A 19331-nucleotide genomic window follows, 5' to 3' on the forward strand; every position below is an offset into this window, starting at 1 on the left:
ATTAAAAAAAATTCCAAGTGCCTGCATTCTGTTAGGTTTCAGTTGGATGTTGACTTTTAAATATTACTTCCATTTGAAGGTTTTGAGCCTTTTCCCAACTGACCCTGCTCAGTGGATGGTGTTGGTGCAGGAGTGACAAGGATGGCTGGAGGAAGGCAAGGACGTGTTTGCTGTCATTGTACACCTTGTCAGTGAAAGAGATGTTCAGGAACTGGCCTAAAGATCCCCTGTGAGGGTGGCAGGCCCAGAGCTCTGCTGCTGCAGAGTTTGCATCTGATGGGGGCTTTGTAGAAACCAACCCCTTCTCTGGAAGTTTGTGTTCTGTTTCCTTTCCAGCTGCTGGGCAGACCCAGGGATGGGTCTGGAGCAGTGTTAAGGACTGCAAATCCAACTAAGGCTTTTCTGAGTTGTACTGTGAGGGAAGACGCTCTGAAATTCAGTTTATCCTTCTGGGCCTCACAAAGTGGACTGGACTTGACACAAGTGGAGATCTTTTTTATCCAAGAATTCCACTGTTTTACCTCTTTGGTTGTAACAAACACCACTGTCTTTTCTCTGTCATAAGCATGAGTTGGAGGGTTCAAATAATTTGCAATAAAAGAGGTGCAGGACCACACATGGAAAGAGGCTGGAATAGCTCCTGGTGGGTGTTTAGTGTGGAGTGTTGGGTGTTAGGTGCTGTATTAGGTTGTTAGTGTTTGCAGGAAACACTGTAGCTCTTTCAGCTAAGTCTTTCCTGCACCAGGAGGGGATGGAATTAGGATTGCTTGGAAGACCTTCATTTTGGCATGTCCTGACTGCAGTTCTTCTACAGCTTTCTGATCACCTTTCCTAGTGGTGATCAGGAATGTAGATGGTGTGTGCAACCACTGGACATGACTTTGGAAGCAAACTGCTACCATGGGATAAGGTGTGTGGATACACTGCATAGTTCCAGCATTACTTTCCCAGGTGTTTGTAGAGGGGTGCAGTTCTGTGGAGGAAATAAATTACTGTACCCTTTTCCGTGATTATTTTTTAATTGTACTTTGCAATGTTTGGTAATAAATCTGACTACTTGGAAGTTTAGAAAGGAGGGCAGACTTTGTTTTTGCTTAGTTTTGAATAAGATGCCTTTGTAGTATTATTTGGAGTTTGAGCTGCATTGCAGTTGTGATGACTGAGAAAAAAAATGTACCATGACACCTTTATCTTTGTGTGTGCTAAAAATGTACTGTGTGCTGATTTGGGAGTGTGCAGGGGGTTGGTTGTGTCCTTGCACTGGGAGAGGTTTATAGAATCCCAGAATGGTTTGGGTTGGAAGGGACCTTAAAGCCCATCCAGTGCCACCCCTTGCCATGGGCAGGGACACCTTCCACTATCCCAGGTTGCTCCAAGCCCCGACCAACCTGGCCTTGGACACTTCCAGGGCTGGGGCAGCCACAGCTTCTCTGGGCAACCTGTGCCAGGGCCTCACCACCCTTGCAGCCATGAATTCCTTCCCAATATCTCATCTATCCCTGCCCTCTGGCAGTTAGAAGCCATTCCCCCTTGTCCTGTCCCTCCAGACCCTTGTAAATGGTTTCTCTTCATCTTCCCTGCAGGCTCCTTCGGGTCCTAGAAGGCCACAATGAGGTCTTCCCAGAGCCTTCTCCAGGCTGAACAGTCCCAATTCTCTCAGCCATTATTTATGCTGAAATGTAACTGAGCATTGTGTGTGTGAGGGCTGAGATGTTTTTTATGCTCTTCCATACTATGTGAGTTGTGACAGTATTAAAAAAAATGAAAAAATATTGTTGCAGTTTTCCGATGCTTTCCAAAGAGCTGCGGTTTGTTGTCTCGGGAACCGAAGTACCATGGCATAGCAAAGGACGTTGTTGTTTTCCCTGACTCTCCCAATTTTTCTTCCCTAGACCGCACCCATGGAGCACATTCAGGGAGCTTGGAAGACTATCAGCAATGGGTTTGGACTCAAGGATTCTGTGTTTGATGGCCCCAACTGTATTTCCCCCACCATTGTGCAGCAGTTTGGGTACCAGCGCCGAGCCTCTGACGATGGCAAAATATCCGACGCTTCCAAAACCAGCAACACCATCCGCGTGTTCCTGCCCAACAAGCAGCGCACCGTGGTGAGTCTGGGCTGCCTTTATCCCAGGAGTGTCCTGTCCCCACTGCTGACACTGGGATGTGTGTCTGGCTCCAGGAATGCCAGGCTTCACAAAGGGTCTTGCTGTGACTCGGGGTGTTACCAGTTGGTTCATTCTAGGGGACATATTTTGAAAGCGCTGTATCTGTATGTTGAGAACTTGTATTCCTCTGCCTCAGTGCTGGGAATTTTCTAATATACACAAGCTGCATCCTTTGCTTACATAAATCACGTTAAAAAGCAGTTGTTGGCTGGCCCAAACAATGATGTCTGTAGGACAGAGAGTCTTTTCTGTCACCGTTTTCCTCACTTTTATGGCTACAGTCAAGTGTGGTGGTTAAAGCTGAAGTGAAACTTCTTGAGGGAGCACTTCTGTTCAGCTTCTTGGAGCTGAGAGTACTAATAATAGTCTGACACAAAGTTCCCTGAAATCTAAATTAAGCCTTTGCCTATACTTCACGTAACTCTGTTTGCCTGCATTTTTTATTTACTTCTGTGGGCTACCTACTTGTATAAAATCCCATTTGATAGAAACTTAGGAGTTGTAAGAAACCAAGAAGTTTATGAAATGGCTTTAAAACTTCCTTTGCAGGAGTACTCAATAGGTGGGGATGTGGCAGCAGATGTGCTGCCTGGCAGGTTGGCTTCATGTGCAGCGAGTTAAATTGGAAGGCACAGCACTTTTGTGGTTACATCATACAAGTAATTTTTGCTTATCTGTTTGTCCAAAGTAAACAGCTGTGCAGTTTTACTGGAATTTCTCAAGAAAATGAGAAAAAAGATGGCCTTCCACTCCTGGAAAAGCTTAAAGAAATTCTGCAATCCCTGATAAAGGTTTTGTTGGCTTTGTTTCCCTTTGGTCACAGGTGAACGTGCGAAATGGGATGACCCTGCACGACTGTCTGATGAAGGCACTGAAAGTGAGAGGGCTGCAGCCAGAATGCTGTGCAGTTTTTCGACTTCCTGAAACGAAAGGGTAAGAGGAGAACTTTTCAGCTAGAGAATAGGAAAATCTTGGGTTTGGCATAGCAGCAATAACGCTCTTCTCTGTGGCTGGGTTCTTTTGAAAGCACAGTTTGGTTGTGAACTCTTCCGTGGTGCTTTCCTTACCCTCCCCTGGGGATAATCCTTCAGCTTCCAGGGTATTTACAATTTTACTTTGGTTTAAAGTTAAATATTGAAAATACTTAAAATGGAGGGGTTCACTCAAGTGCTTGGAAGGTCTCACTGAGACTTTTGTCATGCTCTGGAATAAGTGATGCCTTCATATTTGAGGTGCATTTCACTGCTGCATTGGGAAACTTCAGTGCTAGTGATTCTTAGCCAGCTTAACTGAATGTCTCTGTGTGCTCAGTTTGGAGGCTCTGATTCCTATACAGCTTTCCAATGTTTGGTTTTAAATCTCACTTCAGATATTCCTTATTTTTTTGTAGGACTGGGGATGCTGCTATTAAATACCAAATGATTGTTTTACAAGCTGAGGGAGTGAAGGTATCTCATGGCGTTAATACACTTAACTTCACACCTCGTGAGGCTTGGGCTTAATGCTCCTGGAAGCCTCAGTCACGAGGCAGGAATTTGTGGGGTTACCTCTCTGTGGAACTCAGGCTGTTCTGAGGTCACCAGTAACTTCAGTGCCCAAGCACTTTCATGTCACTGAGTCTGTCGTTCATAATTCCTTATGTTTTGTTTGCAAGGGTGTTTCTGTGACTCCATTAAGACTTCCAAGTGTCTTATTTCAAATAACATATATATAAAATGTCTTAAATGTTCAAAAATGAGCAGAGAGAGTGGTGACCCGCAGCGCGTTCAAAGCTGCTCCCCGTGTTTGAAGTGAGGGACAACAGGGATGTAGCTCCTGTAAGAGGCTGGCCGTGCTTTGCTTTGTATTTTTCAGTTTACTCAAGAAAACTCACACAGCACAGATTGTTGGTTAGGCCAAACTTTTTATCTCCTAAGGAATTTTGTCTTCTCTGTTTTCTCCCTCAGAAAAAAGGTGCGTTTGGATTGGAACACGGACGCTGCCTCCTTGATTGGAGAGGAGCTGCAAGTGGACTTCCTTGATCATGTTCCGCTCACTACACACAACTTTGTAAGCTTTGCCTTGTCTGTATTTTGGTGTAAATTGTATTAATTGAACCACGTACTCAGTCAAAGAATGTTTTGGGCATTAGACAGCTTTTGGCTTCCTAAGCACAGGGATTTTCAGAAATGATAATTGATTCCTTCACCCCTGCTCCCCGCAAATTAGACTGGCTAAGTATCAATTTGCATTGAAATGCCAGAATTGTATTTATTTCATTAGTGATTCCTGGGTGTCAGAGACTCTGAAAGCTCACATTATGCATACTCTTCAAAGGTCTGATGATTGCCATTTTTATTTTATATAAATACGTATTTATGTAACTGTTGTATTAAGATATTGTGTCTTTAAAGTCCAGAACTGTGAGATAATTTGCATTTTCAGTCTCTGACTCATCAGTCGAAAAAGGCTGGATAAGTTCAGGACATTTATTGGACTGATGGTATTTGTACTGAATATACAGGGAGACTGTTAATTCTGCAGGTTGTGACATTGCTCTGTGAGCTAATGCTGCCCTGTAGTTTGACAGAGTGGTTTTTTGGGGGATGAAAGGCTAAAGGCTTTCAAGCTCCTTCTCAAAAATGGATTATTTATTCAATAATAAATAAGGTTTGTGTTTTAGGGTTTGGGTATATGTGTGGATTTTTTTCCAGCTCTTCCATTATTTCCTTCTTCATGGGAAGGAACTCCATTCCTCTATTTTAGCCTGTTTGTTGTTTTGTTGCAGAAATATGTTGTGCTCAGTGGCAAACCTGAAGGATTGTCATTTCCACCCATTAGAAAGATTGGGATTGATTTACAAAATCTGAAAGTAGCATTAATTCTACTTGACATTTTTAGAAAACTACACAAAAAAAATCATCTACAGTTGGTCACCAGAAAATGAATATATTTCTCCAGATCTGAGAGGAGCTCAAACTTCAAGATTTCCTCCCTAGTATGTTCTGGAGGAAGAAACCCTTTGGTTCATTATACTCTTTTTTCGTATTGCAGAAGCTTCAAGAGAAAAATGTATCCTGCCATTTAAGAAAGTAGAAATTCCTTAAGCTATTTTATTTACTAAGGAACTTATTTCTTATGCAAGGGATATTGGTTAGTCATAAACATACCCCAAGGGTTTTGACTAATAAAAATAATAACGAAGTGGTCCTTACAATCAGATCCTTCTTCCTCCCTGGTGTTACCAAAAACAAACAAAAAACCCCAGTTCTTGGCCCACTGAGCTCTGTCACCTTACTGGGCAAAAAAATTGCTTTTGCCTTTGACAGAACACTTTTTTCTTTCTTTTTTTTTGTAAACAAAGCCCTGAGTGTGTCTGAGCTTTCCAACCAAACTGGAAATCTATGCAAGAATATCCAAGTGCGGTTTTCAGTTCAGTAGCAGTCTGGGGGCACTGATAACAAATAACAGGGTGCTCATTTCTGCCAGGCTCTGCAGATCCCAGTAGGGGCTAATGAGGAGCAGTCTGTAGGTGGGATGAATGATTTGGGGTGTTTTCCAGGCTCGGAAGACCTTCCTGAAGTTGGCCTTCTGTGACATCTGCCAGAAGTTCCTGCTCAACGGCTTCCGCTGTCAGACCTGTGGCTACAAATTCCACGAGCACTGCAGCACCAAGGTCCCGACCATGTGTGTGGACTGGAGCAACATCAGGCAGCTCTTGTAAGGACTGTTTGTTTTTAATAGCAGCCGGGATTTCTCTGTGACAGACAAGCATTTTTTTATCTCTTATCGTGCTGATAAATTTGGATGGTTGGGAAGTGGATCAATATCCAGGATTGTGCATTGATTTCATGAAACAGCCAGCAATGATTGTCTCTTCCCAGGGAAAGAAGGCTGTTTATGTTCAAGGCATTTTGCTCTGGCACTAAATTTTAATATTCTGGGACAAGCAAACAAATATCCTGAATGACCCTCTGTTTGAACAGTGATAGCAATTCCTCGCATAACACTTTTGTTAGGAATAAAAAAGGCCATGATTCAGTTGGTTTCTAGCTGTTGGAAGCATTAGCGTGCAGAACTGCACAACTTCTGACACCCTGCTGAAAACAAATAGGATGGTGAGAAAACAGATGAAGAATAATACTTTCCTAGTATTGCTTAAAAAAAAGTTGAAAATCATTGTTAGAAGTCCTTTCATGCAAAAGTGTTAAAACCTGGAATCGTTTTTGTGTCTTAGTGATTGTATTTTTTTATAACTGAACTTGCTCATGCAGTTATGCATTTTCTCATGCTGACCAGTTATTAGAGCGTAGGATGACTTGGTGCTACCTGGGTTTAATGGAACTTGAAAAACATGGGTCAAATACTCTTTCAGGAAAATCTGAAGTCTCTGAAGTTTAGAAGGAACACATGGACATTGTCTTTTGGAGTCTGAAGGCAGAGGTTTTAGTCGTACCACAGACAGGGGGAAAACATGATGCAAAAACAGGAATGTGTTCATGAAGTTCATTATGCTGCAGAGAAACAGCCCTTTGAAATTAGAGCTTTAAAGAGCATTGTACAGGAGGTAGTGTAGCAGTTGAAGTTGTAATTGTTTTTGTTGATATTTCAGATTGTTCCCAAATTCAAATATCAGTGACAGTGGTGTCCCTGCACTACCTCCCTTGACAATGAGGCGGATGCGGGAGTCTGTCTCCCGGCTACCTGTTAGGTAAGATAGTATTGCCTGTCATTTCTGCTTTGGGAAATACAGTTGTTTCAAAACAAACAGTCAAAACCAACAAAAGACCCCCAACTCCTCAAAAGCAGAAGGTTGGGATGAATGTGCAGGGTGGCAACACCACTTCCTCACAGATAATATGCAGTGTCCTTTCTTGTTCTTGAATTCAAGCAGACCATTGATTTGAGATCTTATATTTTTAATTTTCTGTCTTAAAATTGTAAGGAAGGGTTTTTGGAGACCTTTGTTTTTCTGCCTAAGAAAATTCAAGGCTCCCTTTTGGTATTTTTGTGAATGAATTTTATTTTATCCGATCAGACAGTATGGTGCATCAGGGGTTTGTGTCGTGCTGGATGATTTGCATACGTTAAAATAATGCTGTGATGTTGTGATGACAGGAGTTTAAAGAGAGAACAGTGAGACCTGAGAATTGCTCCTCCTAAAGAAAATTTTGATGCCTCAAGAGAACATTCTTGTAGTTTTAAATGCTAAAATAAAACATGCATTCCTTTCCAAGGGGCCTGTCTCCTGATCCTAACTTGTGCCTGTATTCTTTTCCTTGAAATTCTAGAGGCTGAAGACGGCAGGCCAGCTTTTGTTTTTTCTGCATCTCTTTGAAAAATCTTGGCCTATTCAGGAATGAGGCACAAAGCACATAGTTGACTTGCAAATGGTTCTATGTATTTCTTTATTTATTTTAGTGGGAACTCCATCAGAATTGATCTTTGCCATCTCATTCTATTTCTGCTGTTGTTAAACAATGACTTACTAATTTGATAGATGTTTTTAAGCTTTTTTGTGAAGACTGGCTGATTTCAGTTAAGATACATGTGTGTTTTGGGATAAATATGGTTTGAGTGACCTTAACTGTGATTTGTAACTTTCTGTGGAACTGGATTTTTTAACTGGTGTTGAGTTTCATGACTTCCTTGCTGGCTGTTCTGAGCAAAGCATTGAACAGTCTTGCAAACCTTGACAAATTCAGGGCTTAGCTCTTAAGCTGTACATTCAACAGGCTTGAAATGAGCAGTTTGTTTAAGTTTTACAGCCCTGAATGCATCTATCAGAGCCAGTATTTTGTCAGCACATTAAATGTGATTTGATGGGGATTGAGGTGAACTGTGGCAAAATTCGTAATGGCAGAAACAGTCTTATGTTAAACACGCTAGTGTTTGTATGTGAGCTGTCAAGAACTTTGAATTTTTTCAGTTTATTTCCTAAGTTAAACTGGGAATGATTCAGCTGACCAGACAGTGTAGTTGGTGTGAAAGTCCCAGCTTTTTCTCTGATTGGAATTCTGTGTATATTGCTTTTGGATAGGTTACACTGAACAGTGTTTTTCAGTTGCTAGTGGGGAAAAAAATAACCACAACTTTCCCTTTCTCTCTCTCTCCTCAGTTCCCAGCACAGGTATTCTACACCTCATGCCTTCACATTCAACACCTCCCATCCTTCCTCTGAGGGCTCTCTGTCTCAAAGACAGCGATCCACATCCACACCAAATGTCCACATGGTCAGCACTACAATGCCTGTAGACAGCAGGATAATTGAGGTAATCCTGGGAGGAGGGAGCAAGTAGCATAAAGTTAAACTAAAACTCTGAGTGGCCATCTAATAAGTCACCGATTGGGTTTTCTTCTTTGCTTTCTGTCATTAGCTTACTGTTGGCCTTAGTTGGCTGAGTGATGTACAGTATAGGTGACACATCTGCATAGAAAGTTAATAATTCATTCTTGCAGTCTATCAACTTTGCTGAACTGATAGGCAGATTTTTGGTGTATGTCAGGATGTGGTGGAGCTTAACAATTGAGTTTTCCAGATCTGAAGAGAAAATAAGCTCATCTTTGCTGAAGAAATACCTGTTAGGCATGTCTAAAAATGTTCTTTCAAACTTAAAAGTCTGGGTTTGTTGTGGGGTTGGTGTTTGTTTTAGGTCAGACTACAGGTGCTGTAAATCTGGGTGTAGTTCTTGGACTTGGAATACTCAAGTCAAAGCCTACTGGTGATATGTTTTGTGTTATCCCTGTAGGATAACAGTGATTCTGGGTTTGTGGGCTAAAGCCAGCTTATCTCAGGGTACTTCTGCTGTTACTTGCTTCAAGCACCTTTTTCTTTTATTTTCCTACCTTGGACTGGCAGTAGTGAGGGACAACTCTTTGAAGTCAGACCTAAAGTGGTTGGGGTTTTGTTTAATTTTGTTTTGTGATAACCCTGACAAAATGAGGGTGTGGTGTGCAGGAAAGGCTGGCAGAAGGGAATGCTGAGCTGCAGGACCTCAGACAGAGCACTGTTTGGTGGTTTCTTCCTCTGGAGTAGTTCAAAAACTCTTCAGGCCAAGCAAAAGCCTTTGACTGCGGAGTTCAGGTGCATCTTCAGCTGCTAGTTCAGAGCCCTCTGTGGCATGTGAAGGCTGAAGTGTGCTGCAGAATTCCTGTGGCCCTTCGGGAGGGAGGGACAGTGCCCTACAGCCCCAGGAAGTGTTTGTGGTTGGAAGCTTTGTGGCCCCTTTCTCTGGGGTTTCCTTAGGCTCACAGCCTTTTTCAGTGCTTCAGAACCCTGCTGACCATCTGTGGTGGCACCAAACATGATGGAGCACTCAAAGAGAGATGAATTACCTTTGCAGAGTGATGGGACTTCAAGGAGACGTTGCTTTCTTTATTCGTTATCAGAGCAGTAAAGACAGAAATGCTTTCTGTTCTGGCTCTTCACGTTATCATAGGGATTGAGTAAAAACACTTGGTGTGTCTTAAAGGCTTTTCCAAAAGGCTTTAAAAGGGTCCCAGAGCAATGCAGAAAAAAGGGAGTAGAGACCTTTTAGTATGTCAGGAGAAAGATCACCTTAAGGTGGTTTACCAGAGGCAGGTGTTAGTGAACTTTGATTTGAGCAGGAATACTTATTTGAAAATTTTACTGCACTTACTTACCATTTATCAACCAAATTAGGTTGCTTTTTCTTTACTTTAGCCTAACATTTTAAAATTATTTTTTATACTTCCTCTGTTCTTTTCTTTTATCTCTTACCATGTTGGCCTAGAATAACAGCCTGAATGCTTCTCCCAGTTCCTGGTGCAGACGGTTTTGTTTGAGGGGAAGAGTAGGTATTTTCTTGGTGCCTTTTGTTTTCTTGTGATTAACAGGATTGCTATAACTCATAAGCCATGGCAGTGTCCACGTGAAGTGTTTAATCAGTGGAGCTGATTGGATGGAAACCTTTGTAGCATGTTTATACCTAAATATTGAGGACACTAATTGGAAGAGGCAAACTGATGGAAGAGCTTCCTTTCTGTTGAGCTGAGTGGATTCAGAGCACTGTGAATTGGAGGAGCCTTGGATTAGAGATGCCTTTGGTCACACAGCCCTTAAAGCAGAACCTTCTCAAACACATCTGTTGTGTGGCTTTTTCCTTCTGGAAACTATTTATATTGACTATAACCATACAGAGCCCTTAGACTAAGAACAGATACTGTTTTTATTTCACATGAAAGTAAAGTTGACAGACTACAGCACTTGTATGGTGTTACTTGTGTTGGGAGAACAACTCCAAGAAAGTGGGTTTGCTTCATTTGCTGTTGGATTCATAAGCAAAGAAGAAAATATTCAAATCAGGGTTGAAGTTCAAAATACTTTTTTAAAGTAAGAATTAAGTGTACATAAGTATGAGAACAGTTGAAAATTCTTTAGTTATTCTTTAGCCAGCTTAATTTAAAGCAGTTATGTTCTCAGGCTGATGTACAAAACCCACCACTTGTTATTAATTCAGGTTCTGAGAGGTTTTTATTGTCCTTCAAATGGACAAAGTAATAATTGCAAGAGTCATTGATAGTTTATGCAGATTTTAATCCACTCAGGTGTTGAGTGCAGGAGTACTGTGCATAGTCAAGCCTGGGAGAATGCAACCAATTGGCTAAAATTATGCATTTCATAAATGAATCTTTGCTAAGGATAATCTTAATTTGAAACTGTACAGTGGAATGTAGGCTTGTTCTGTCCTTCTATGAAATCTTACATTTATTATTCTACTAACTAGTTAGTTTGAATTGACTTCTGTTAACTCTGACAGTATTTAACATTTCTGTAGTGCATGTTCTTGCTTTGTACTTATACAGTCCCTGGATATTTTACCTTTCCTGTATGTTCTTTGGGATAATCCCTAGCAGGTGAGAAAAGCTGTGCAGTCCTGTTTGTCAGAGCTTAGTTTTCCTTGTGCATGGCTGTAGAGTTGTGTTGTGCCTGTGGCATGAGGTGAGAGCTGTCACACTGTACCAACAAGTGCCCTGTGCAAACCCACACTTTCAAATGCCAGACTGGAACCTGGGGGGAGATGTCCTGGGAACCAGGAGGTTTTGTATGAGGGCACGAATTGTAGCCTTTTTTTTTTTTTGGGTTGAAATAGTAGAGGAGAGATGTTTTAAAATGTATATTGAATTGGAATATTTTAGGCCTTTTTTTTTTTTTTAAGTTTTCCTACTTGTAACCCAAAACCTGTTTGGGAACTTGTCCCCTGGAGACAGAGGCCATCCCAGGAGCTGTCCCAGCCCTCAGACACAAGCATGTCCCAAGTGCAGGGGGGGAATGCAGGCAGCATTGATGGTGTTCTTCTTGTTCTGTGTCTTTTTTTTCCTCCCACTTTCCTTCTTTGGTAGTAATACCCTTTAATATGCTGTGACTCTTTTCATGTTTTGTAAGAATTCACAAATTGCATGGGTTTAGCATACAGGATTGTTATAACTAGGAAATCACCTATCTTTAGGAGGGTGTTGGCCAATATTGCACTCAACCAAAACCGGCAGAACCAATTTCAACACCATTCCTGCTTGTTCCTTTGTGTGCTCTTTGATGTTTATTAACTTCATTATCCATCTTCCCTGTTTTAGGATGCAATTCGAAGCCATAGTGAATCAGGTATGTTTTCAAAAACTTAAATAATTTCTAATACTATTTTGATTGTTTATTTTCTTGTTCATGAATTATTTTTCTTGTTTCCATATTTAAGCCTCACCCTCTGCTCTGTCTGGAAGTCCTAACAATATGAGCCCAACTGGCTGGTCTCAGCCTAAAACCCCAGTCCCAGCCCAAAGAGAGAGAGCTGCTGGATCTAATACACAAGAAAAGAACAAAATTGTAAGGGTGGTAATATTTGTTTTAATTTAAAAAAAAAGTTAGATTAGGCTGGGAGTAGGGGTGTGTTGGGATAAATTTCTGCTCTTAAAAGGCATTAAAAGCTGCTGGTAGTGTTGGATTGCTCTGCACTGTGTATGTAGTAGCAATGTAATTTGAACTAATTTGGGAACGATCACTATTGCGTTGGGTTATAAATGCTCAGAACAAAGTGTTCTGCATTGAAAATGAATTTCAGACAGCAGCGTGAAATTGTTTTCCAGTGCAGATTCAAGGATTACCTTTTAAATCTTCAGAGGCTGCATCTTTTTTATTATTTTTAGTATGTTTAAGGTTAGCCTTATTATCACTATTATCCCTGTGTTGCCATAGCTTCCATAGAAAGTGGGTATTAATAGTGCCTTCATTTTCATGGCAAGTTAGTCAGAATGGCTCAGGGAGAAATAGCTTTAACAAAATGCAAGTTTTCCCTCAAATGTTTGATTTAAACTTAGATGATGGAGCGGGGAGAAAGAATAGTTAGAGTAATAATTAGTTATATTTTTTTCAAAATGCAAGTACAGTTGCTAAGTGGGACTCAACAGTTGTTACTCACTTGGACATCTGACATTTCACTCTCATATTTTTGTTTTATTCCTTTTAAACACATAAAGAGTTCCAGAATTTTAGCATTGTCATTTTGAAGAAGCCAGTAAGATTCTTAAGTATTTCAAATGGCTTTAAATAGTTGATTGTAAAATATTTGTTCTTAAGATCTAAGATTAGGGTTTAAGTTTCTAGGGCAGAACTGAGGATAACTTTTTAAAGCAGTTCAAGCCATCCAAGAAAGTGGATGAGGAGAAAAAGAAAAGTCCAGATTGCAGGACAAAACCCTCAAGGTTTCAGGTCTTATTTTTTGTGTGTGTGTATATAATACATTTGATTAAAAGGTAAGAGTAAAAGCCATGTCAATTTTTGTTCCAGAGGCCTCGTGGACAGAGAGATTCCAGTTATTACTGGGAAATAGAAGCCAGTGAAGTCATGCTTTCCACCAGGATAGGGTCAGGTTCCTTTGGAACAGTTTACAAAGGCAAATGGCACGGTGAGTTCTTGACTTGGCACCATCTCACAGTGTTGATGTGGTGGGACAGCACTCCTGAAAAAGGGAATTTAATGATGCTCTGCGCTTTTCTACCACCACAGGTAGTGGGTGAGAAACAGTAACTTCCTTACTGTAGCAGCACTGAAATTAAGGCAAAGAACAGACATTAATCAGACATTTCTGTCATTCACGATTTTTCTGCTCTTCCCGGATAGAAGATTTATCCCTCCCCTTCCAAAATAGAGTAGTATCTAAGTCTAGAAAGTTTGCTTTTTAGATAAAGTTTTGTTAAAAAGGTTATGTATATATATACATATAAACATTTTAATATTTAAAGTTAATTATAAAAATGCTGAAGCTGGATAGCAAAATGTTGACTTACATGCAAATTAGTAGAGGTGTATTGTACACAAATTAGGAGTTTTAATTACACTGCATATTAATGTTATTTTGGAGAGGAGGAAAAAAAAAAAAAGCTACATTTTTAGTAACTTTTATGGTCAATGTATTTTCAGGGGATGTAGCAGTGAAGATACTAAAGGTGGTAGATCCAACCCCAGAGCAGTTCCAGGCTTTCAGAAATGAAGTGGCTGTGCTGAGGTGAGTTGGGGTTTCACTGCTAAACTCCTTTATTCCAAGGCTCTGTGTTTGATTCCCACCCCTCCTTTAAGCCTTTTTGCCCAGTATTCTGTGTTTGATAGATACAAAAAGCAGATCTTCAGAGAAAAACAAAAACATTTACATTGACAATTCTGACTGTTGCTGTGGAACTGTGAGACACAATCACAGCTCAGAGGCTTTCAGGGGTTCTTGGCTGCTTCTGAAAGTTGTGTTTTCACCTCAGTAGTGCAAACACCCAGAATTGTTCAGGTCACCTCGGGCAGGAAAAGGTGAGGTTTAATAAATTCTGTCATAATTCTCACCATCAGAGGACTTGAACTCATACTTGATACTTTTAAAATTGCATTTTTTTTAATGCTTAAACATGTACTTTGATCCGAGAACTTTTTGCTTTGAAATACTGGGGGTTTTTTAGTGTTTGAATAACTATCTGTGATTGTTCCTCCTGAAACTGAATTCTTTAGATACATAAAACCCATCTTCTCATCTGATAATTCCTTCAGTTTATATAGACCCTTTAGTTTCCTCTTGACATTAATTTTTCTCTCTAAAGTTGTCACTCTTGCACAGTTTTCAGGATGATTCTGTTGTTCCAGTAACTCTTTCTAATACCACTTGCAAACGTGAATGTTGGTCATTGATTTCAAAACACTCAAATCTTCATGACGTCTTTTCCTTAAATGTTGATTTTATATAACTTCTGTGGAACTAAAAAGCAGTATTTTAACTAAAATTTTAACTAAAAAAACAACTGATTTTATTAAAAAAATATAAATTGGCAACCCTGGCATATTTTTATTGTTTGTAAAACCAAACTTTAGTCACATATCCAGCTTGGAAAAATTTTGCAGGAAACTCATGTTTTTTGGCCTCCAAAGCTGAAATACGTTCCTTCAGCCAGGAATCCAGTTTTAAAGGCCTTTGAACACGTTTTTTATGGAGACACTGATTTCCCTGTCTGCTCCTTTCTGTTAGGAAGACTCGGCACGTGAACATCTTGCTCTTCATGGGCTACATGACCAAGGACAACCTGGCCATCGTGACCCAGTGGTGCGAGGGCAGCAGTTTGTACAAACACCTGCACGTCCAGGAGACCAAGTTCCAGATGTTCCAGCTCATCGACATCGCCCGGCAGACAGCACAGGGCATGGAGTGAGTGGGATGGACAGGCCTGGCCTTGGCCTTGCAATGGGGTTTGCCTTCCCTTCCTCAAACCCTGGCATGGGGAGGCTGTGCTGAAATAGGAACGGGGCAGAAGGGGCTGTGCAGCCTCAGCTCAGCACTGTTGGGGGCAGCTGTGCTGCTGTTCGGGCATTTGTCCCTGGGGATTCTTCAGATCACAGGGTCAGGGAATGGGTTGGGTGGGAAGGGACCTTAAAGCCCATCTCATTCCACCCCCTGCCATGGGCAGGGACACCTTCCACCAGTCCAGGTTGCTCCAAGTTCATCCAACCTGGCCTTGGACACTTCCAGGGCTGGGGCAGCCACAGCTTCTCTGGGCAACCTGTGCCAGGGCCTCCCCACCCTTACAGGGAAGAATTCCTTTCTAATATCCCATCTATCCCTGCCCTCTGGCAGTTAGAAGCCATTTCTCCTTGTCCTGTCACTGTCTGCCCATAGAAATCCCCCTTCCTCCTTTTTATAAGCTCCCTTCAGGTCCTGGAAGGACCCGGGAGGTCTTCCCAGAGCCTTCTCTTCTCCAGGCTGAATAAACCCAGCTCAGTTCATGTCACTTATCAGTCACCTCTTCTGTATTTTATCTTGTATAACTTGAGGTTGTTATAACACACTAAATAAGATCCTGTTCTAAATATACAATTAAGGGGTTTTTTCTTCCCCCTGTTGCTGTAACATTGCAGTGTTTGACAACCACTAGTTTATCCTGCTGGTAGTTCTGTGGGATGAGGGAGTGGCTGTTCCTACTCTGCAGCTCCAGGACTCGCTGAGATACATCCTGCAGATGTGTGAGTTGACTGAGGCCCCACCTCACTGCTCTGCCAGCACTTGTTCTGATGCTGGGAGCACACAAGGTGCTGTCAGTGCTCATCCATTTTGTGCATCAGGACCCAGGTTTCCAGTCAGACCCCCAGCAAACTGGGGACATGTAAATGGAGAGGGTTTGTGAACAGTGCCCTTAGCACAAGGGACAGATTTCCTGCACAGGAGGCCAGCCCCAGTTCTGCAGGGTGAGTGTGAGTGATGCCATCCCTGTGCCCGAGGTGCTGTCCTGCATTCAGCTCATTGTTTAGAGTCTCCTCCTGGTGACCAGAAGTGCCTTCATCCTGTCCCTGGACTCAGGCCAGAGGGGTGAGCAGTGGTTGAGTGTGCCATGAACTGTCCTGGGGGCTGGGGGTCAGTGGAAAGGCTGTTTGGGAGCAACTTTGGGAATGACACTGCTCTGCTTTTCCTTCACAGCTATTTACATGCAAAGAACATCATCCACAGAGACATGAAATCCAATAGTATCCTTTCTTAATGGTCCTGCCTTCAGTGGGAGGGTGATTTATTGGTAATGGAGCTTTTGGGGGGATTGAAATAGCTGTGTCATAAATATATAAATATTATAATATATATATATATATATATAAAATAATGAGCAATTCCTACCGATGAGCAAGAAGCTGCTTTTTAGGGAGGACTTCCATAGGACACATGTGCTTGCTTTTCATACTCTTGGGGTAAAGATGTGCAACAGTTGAGCTCCCAAAGTGTCTTGTTTTAGTTAAATGGTGTTCGTGCAATTGTCTGGTACCCTGGGACAGGCTGCATCTTCCCTTGATGGGAGCAGTGCCTGCTGATCTGTGTGTGCACATGGGGGGCTTGGGACTGTTTCTCATGTATTTTAATATATTTAGAACACCTCATGTGACTGCCAGAAATGAAGCCAAAAATCTTACTTTAAACTCAAGAAAAGGCAGCCTTTTACCACTATATTTTGTGCAAAAATACAGATTTAGTAATGCATGTGGAGTAAAAATGTTGCGAACTGATGTCTTTTGCCTTTGAAAGTGCCTGCTTTTGGAGTTGCCAGGAACAGCAGGAATTGTGGCTTCCTTCCATAAAATCCGAACAGGATGTTTTGAAAATGTCATCATAAAAAAAAATATGCCAAATTCAGTAGTTCCATAATGGGGATTCCCATTTTCAGTTAAACTAGAAATAGAATCATGTCAGTGTATAGGAAGTCAGGAGGTCGTAATTCCTGATAATGATTTTTGTGAAATAAATCAGCTCTGCTTCTGACATGGAAATTAGAGTCAGTCATGTTTATATTTCCCAATCATCTCTTTGAACTTAAAACATTTCTAAGTGAAATTGTTAAATGATATTTTAAAATAACCCCAGCAAAGAAAGTGCTGGCTATCAATCATAACAGGCAAATCTGTTAAGGAGATAATTACAAGTAGTACAGAATATTTCCAGTTAAAATAGTTACACTATGGTTAAATCTCAGGAGATCTGCCAGAGAGCTTTATGTAAATAGATTTATTTTATATTTACTTCTACTCGTAGGTTTGTTTGGTTTTTTGTTTGTTTGGTTTAGGAGTTTTTTTTTGAGTTGTGAGACCTCTGTGCTGTTTCCTTTTGTGTCTTGTGACACCAGTTCAGTATTTAGGTACCTGCAGGCATTGATGGTAATTAGCATTGTTGATTTCTGTCCTAACTCACCATAAAGATAGATGTACAAATAATGCTGAAACATCTGGTCTGGTTTAGTCTTAAATGTTAACTTTGTAAATATGGATGCCATAAACTGCTTTTCCTGTGTTGAAGATAGAGCTTGCAGCAGGTTTAAATAAAACAACCAGCAATATTCTTGGATAGTGGCTCGTGTTTGGGATCGGCAGACACTTTGCAGCCACGTCAGAAAATCCAAAGTGGTTTCCTCAGTTTTGCAGAGTTTCTTTAACAAGTCTTTAGATATATTTCTGCACGAAGGCCTCACAGTGAAGATCGGAGACTTCGGGCTGGCCACGGTGAAGTCGCGCTGGAGCGGATCCCAGCAGGTGGAGCAGCCCACGGGCTCCATCCTGTGGATGGTGAGCCAGCCTGCCCTGCCCCAACCCTGCCTTTGGGCCTCTTGTGTTCTGGCAGCTGGACACTGTTTGACACCTTAAACCTCAGTGAACGTGCTCTGAGTACTGTGGAGACTCTCCTTGCAGTTGTAGGTTGAGTTAAGATTGAAGCACGGAGTGCTGGAGTGTTCACTGTGCAAAGGGACACCAGGCACCTGAGGCTTCTCCTCTGGAGTGTTGGAGGTATTTAAATACTTAGGGCTGTCAGTGTGCCAGGAAGTGTCCTTTAAAAACATCAGGATGCTTGGCCAGGATCGGTTTGTGCTTTGTAAAATACACACAACACCTGAAACCAAGTTACAAGAGCAGAAATGTTTTTTTTTTCTTTTAGAAACGTATTACAAAAAGCCAAATTTTTTTACAGCTTTCAGTAAAAGGATTTAAAACTAACCCAGTGGATACCTGAAACAGATCTTGGGGAAAAAACCCTGCATATTTGTTCTTTGCAGGTTTTTTCCCATTTTAATCATTTGTAGCCCATCTTTGCTGAGCTGTCATCACACAGAAGGGGAGGTTGTTTCCGTTTCCTTGCAGGTTGCTCTGATCCCTTACTGGGGTTTTGTTGTGCTGTTGTATTTCAGTGCTTTGCTCAGTAATTCTGGGGGACTTCATTAGGGGGAAAAAAGTCTCAGTCAATGGGAAAGTTATTTGCATTGTTTCTCTCTGGTTTTGTTCAGTCATTCAAAGTTGTTTCCTTTAAGCTCTTCAGCTTCATAATTGTGCTGTGTTTTGCAAAGGTGCTGCAGTGCTCCTGCAGCTCTTCCCTGCTCTTCAATCTGGGCTGTTTCCTACTTGGCTTTCATGAAAATGTTTTGATACGGTTGTTATAAAATACCAAGTCTGTATTGGAATTGTGTGTTTTCCCTCTTTAACAGGGATACCTGTTTAAGAACTGATGGATAAAGTCTCAGGCTCAGCTCTCTGAGCCCCAGCACTGACCTTTTGATGGCACAGTGCCCGCTCAGCCAGAGCCTTGCTCGTGTGCCCTCAGTGTTTAACCCCCTCCTGCTGTGTTTGTTCCCTGCCCAGGCCCCCGAGGTGATCCGGATGCAGGACAGCAACCCCTTCAGCTTCCAGTCAGATGTCTACTCCTATGGAATAGTGTTATATGAGCTGATGACAGGAGAGCTGCCCTATTCCCACATAAACAACCGAGATCAGGTGAGGAACACGCTGGGACCAGCATTTGATTTCTGGGTATTGCCCATTTCACAGGATAAACACAAATGCAAAACAATTGAAATGTTATTTATAACCTGCTTTGTTTCAGCAGCAAATCTGTGTTACTAAATGTTGATTCAGTATTGACAGGGACAGTTACTCAACGGAAAAAAATTGGTTTTTATAAACACTGTAAGTGCCCTGTGAATTTATTCAGAGGTTAAAGCTTTAGGTACCTCAGTAAAATCTTGGTTTATACATTTGCGTTTATGTGAACTTTCCCTTTTGATGTTAAAAATGTTGTTCTTGTGTCAGGTTGGATTCTGTGCTTTTACTAAGGCAAAAAAATAGTGCCTATTGTCAGACCTTTAAATAAGGAACGTTGGTGTGATTTAGTCTTTCCTGAG

At 41.5% G+C, this 19331-nt stretch overlaps 1 protein-coding gene across 5 annotated transcripts in view; it reads left to right on the plus strand.

The window, feature by feature from the left end:
* RAF1 (Raf-1 proto-oncogene, serine/threonine kinase) overlaps nucleotides 1-19331 on the plus strand; it is a 70650-nt gene that overhangs the window by 48194 nt on the left and 3125 nt on the right. For 3 of the 5 annotated variants that reach the window (XM_018086260.2, XM_018086259.2, XM_018086262.1), the window contains 15 exons: nucleotides 1893-2108; nucleotides 2992-3101; nucleotides 4115-4217; nucleotides 5710-5867; nucleotides 6760-6858; nucleotides 8266-8419; nucleotides 9902-9961; nucleotides 11742-11769; nucleotides 11861-11988; nucleotides 12949-13066; nucleotides 13582-13666; nucleotides 14663-14839; nucleotides 16103-16149; nucleotides 17609-17727; nucleotides 18793-18924. In XM_018086260.2, coding sequence (XP_017941749.1) covers nucleotides 1902-2108; nucleotides 2992-3101; nucleotides 4115-4217; nucleotides 5710-5867; nucleotides 6760-6858; nucleotides 8266-8419; nucleotides 9902-9961; nucleotides 11742-11769; nucleotides 11861-11988; nucleotides 12949-13066; nucleotides 13582-13666; nucleotides 14663-14839; nucleotides 16103-16149; nucleotides 17609-17727; nucleotides 18793-18924 — 1725 coding nt within the window. In that variant the 5' untranslated portion in view covers nucleotides 1893-1901. The remainder of the gene's footprint in view (nucleotides 1-1892; nucleotides 2109-2991; nucleotides 3102-4114; nucleotides 4218-5709; nucleotides 5868-6759; nucleotides 6859-8265; nucleotides 8420-9901; nucleotides 9962-11741; nucleotides 11770-11860; nucleotides 11989-12948; nucleotides 13067-13581; nucleotides 13667-14662; nucleotides 14840-16102; nucleotides 16150-17608; nucleotides 17728-18792; nucleotides 18925-19331) is intronic. The other 2 variants (XM_018086261.2, XM_008928431.2) reach the window with 1 other exon arrangement.

The sequence above is a fragment of the Manacus vitellinus genome, unplaced genomic scaffold, assembly GCF_001715985.3.
Source record: "Manacus vitellinus isolate BGI_N305 unplaced genomic scaffold, ASM171598v3 scaffold_91_pilon, whole genome shotgun sequence".
In the NCBI taxonomy this organism is placed as follows: domain Eukaryota; kingdom Metazoa; phylum Chordata; class Aves; order Passeriformes; family Pipridae; genus Manacus; species Manacus vitellinus.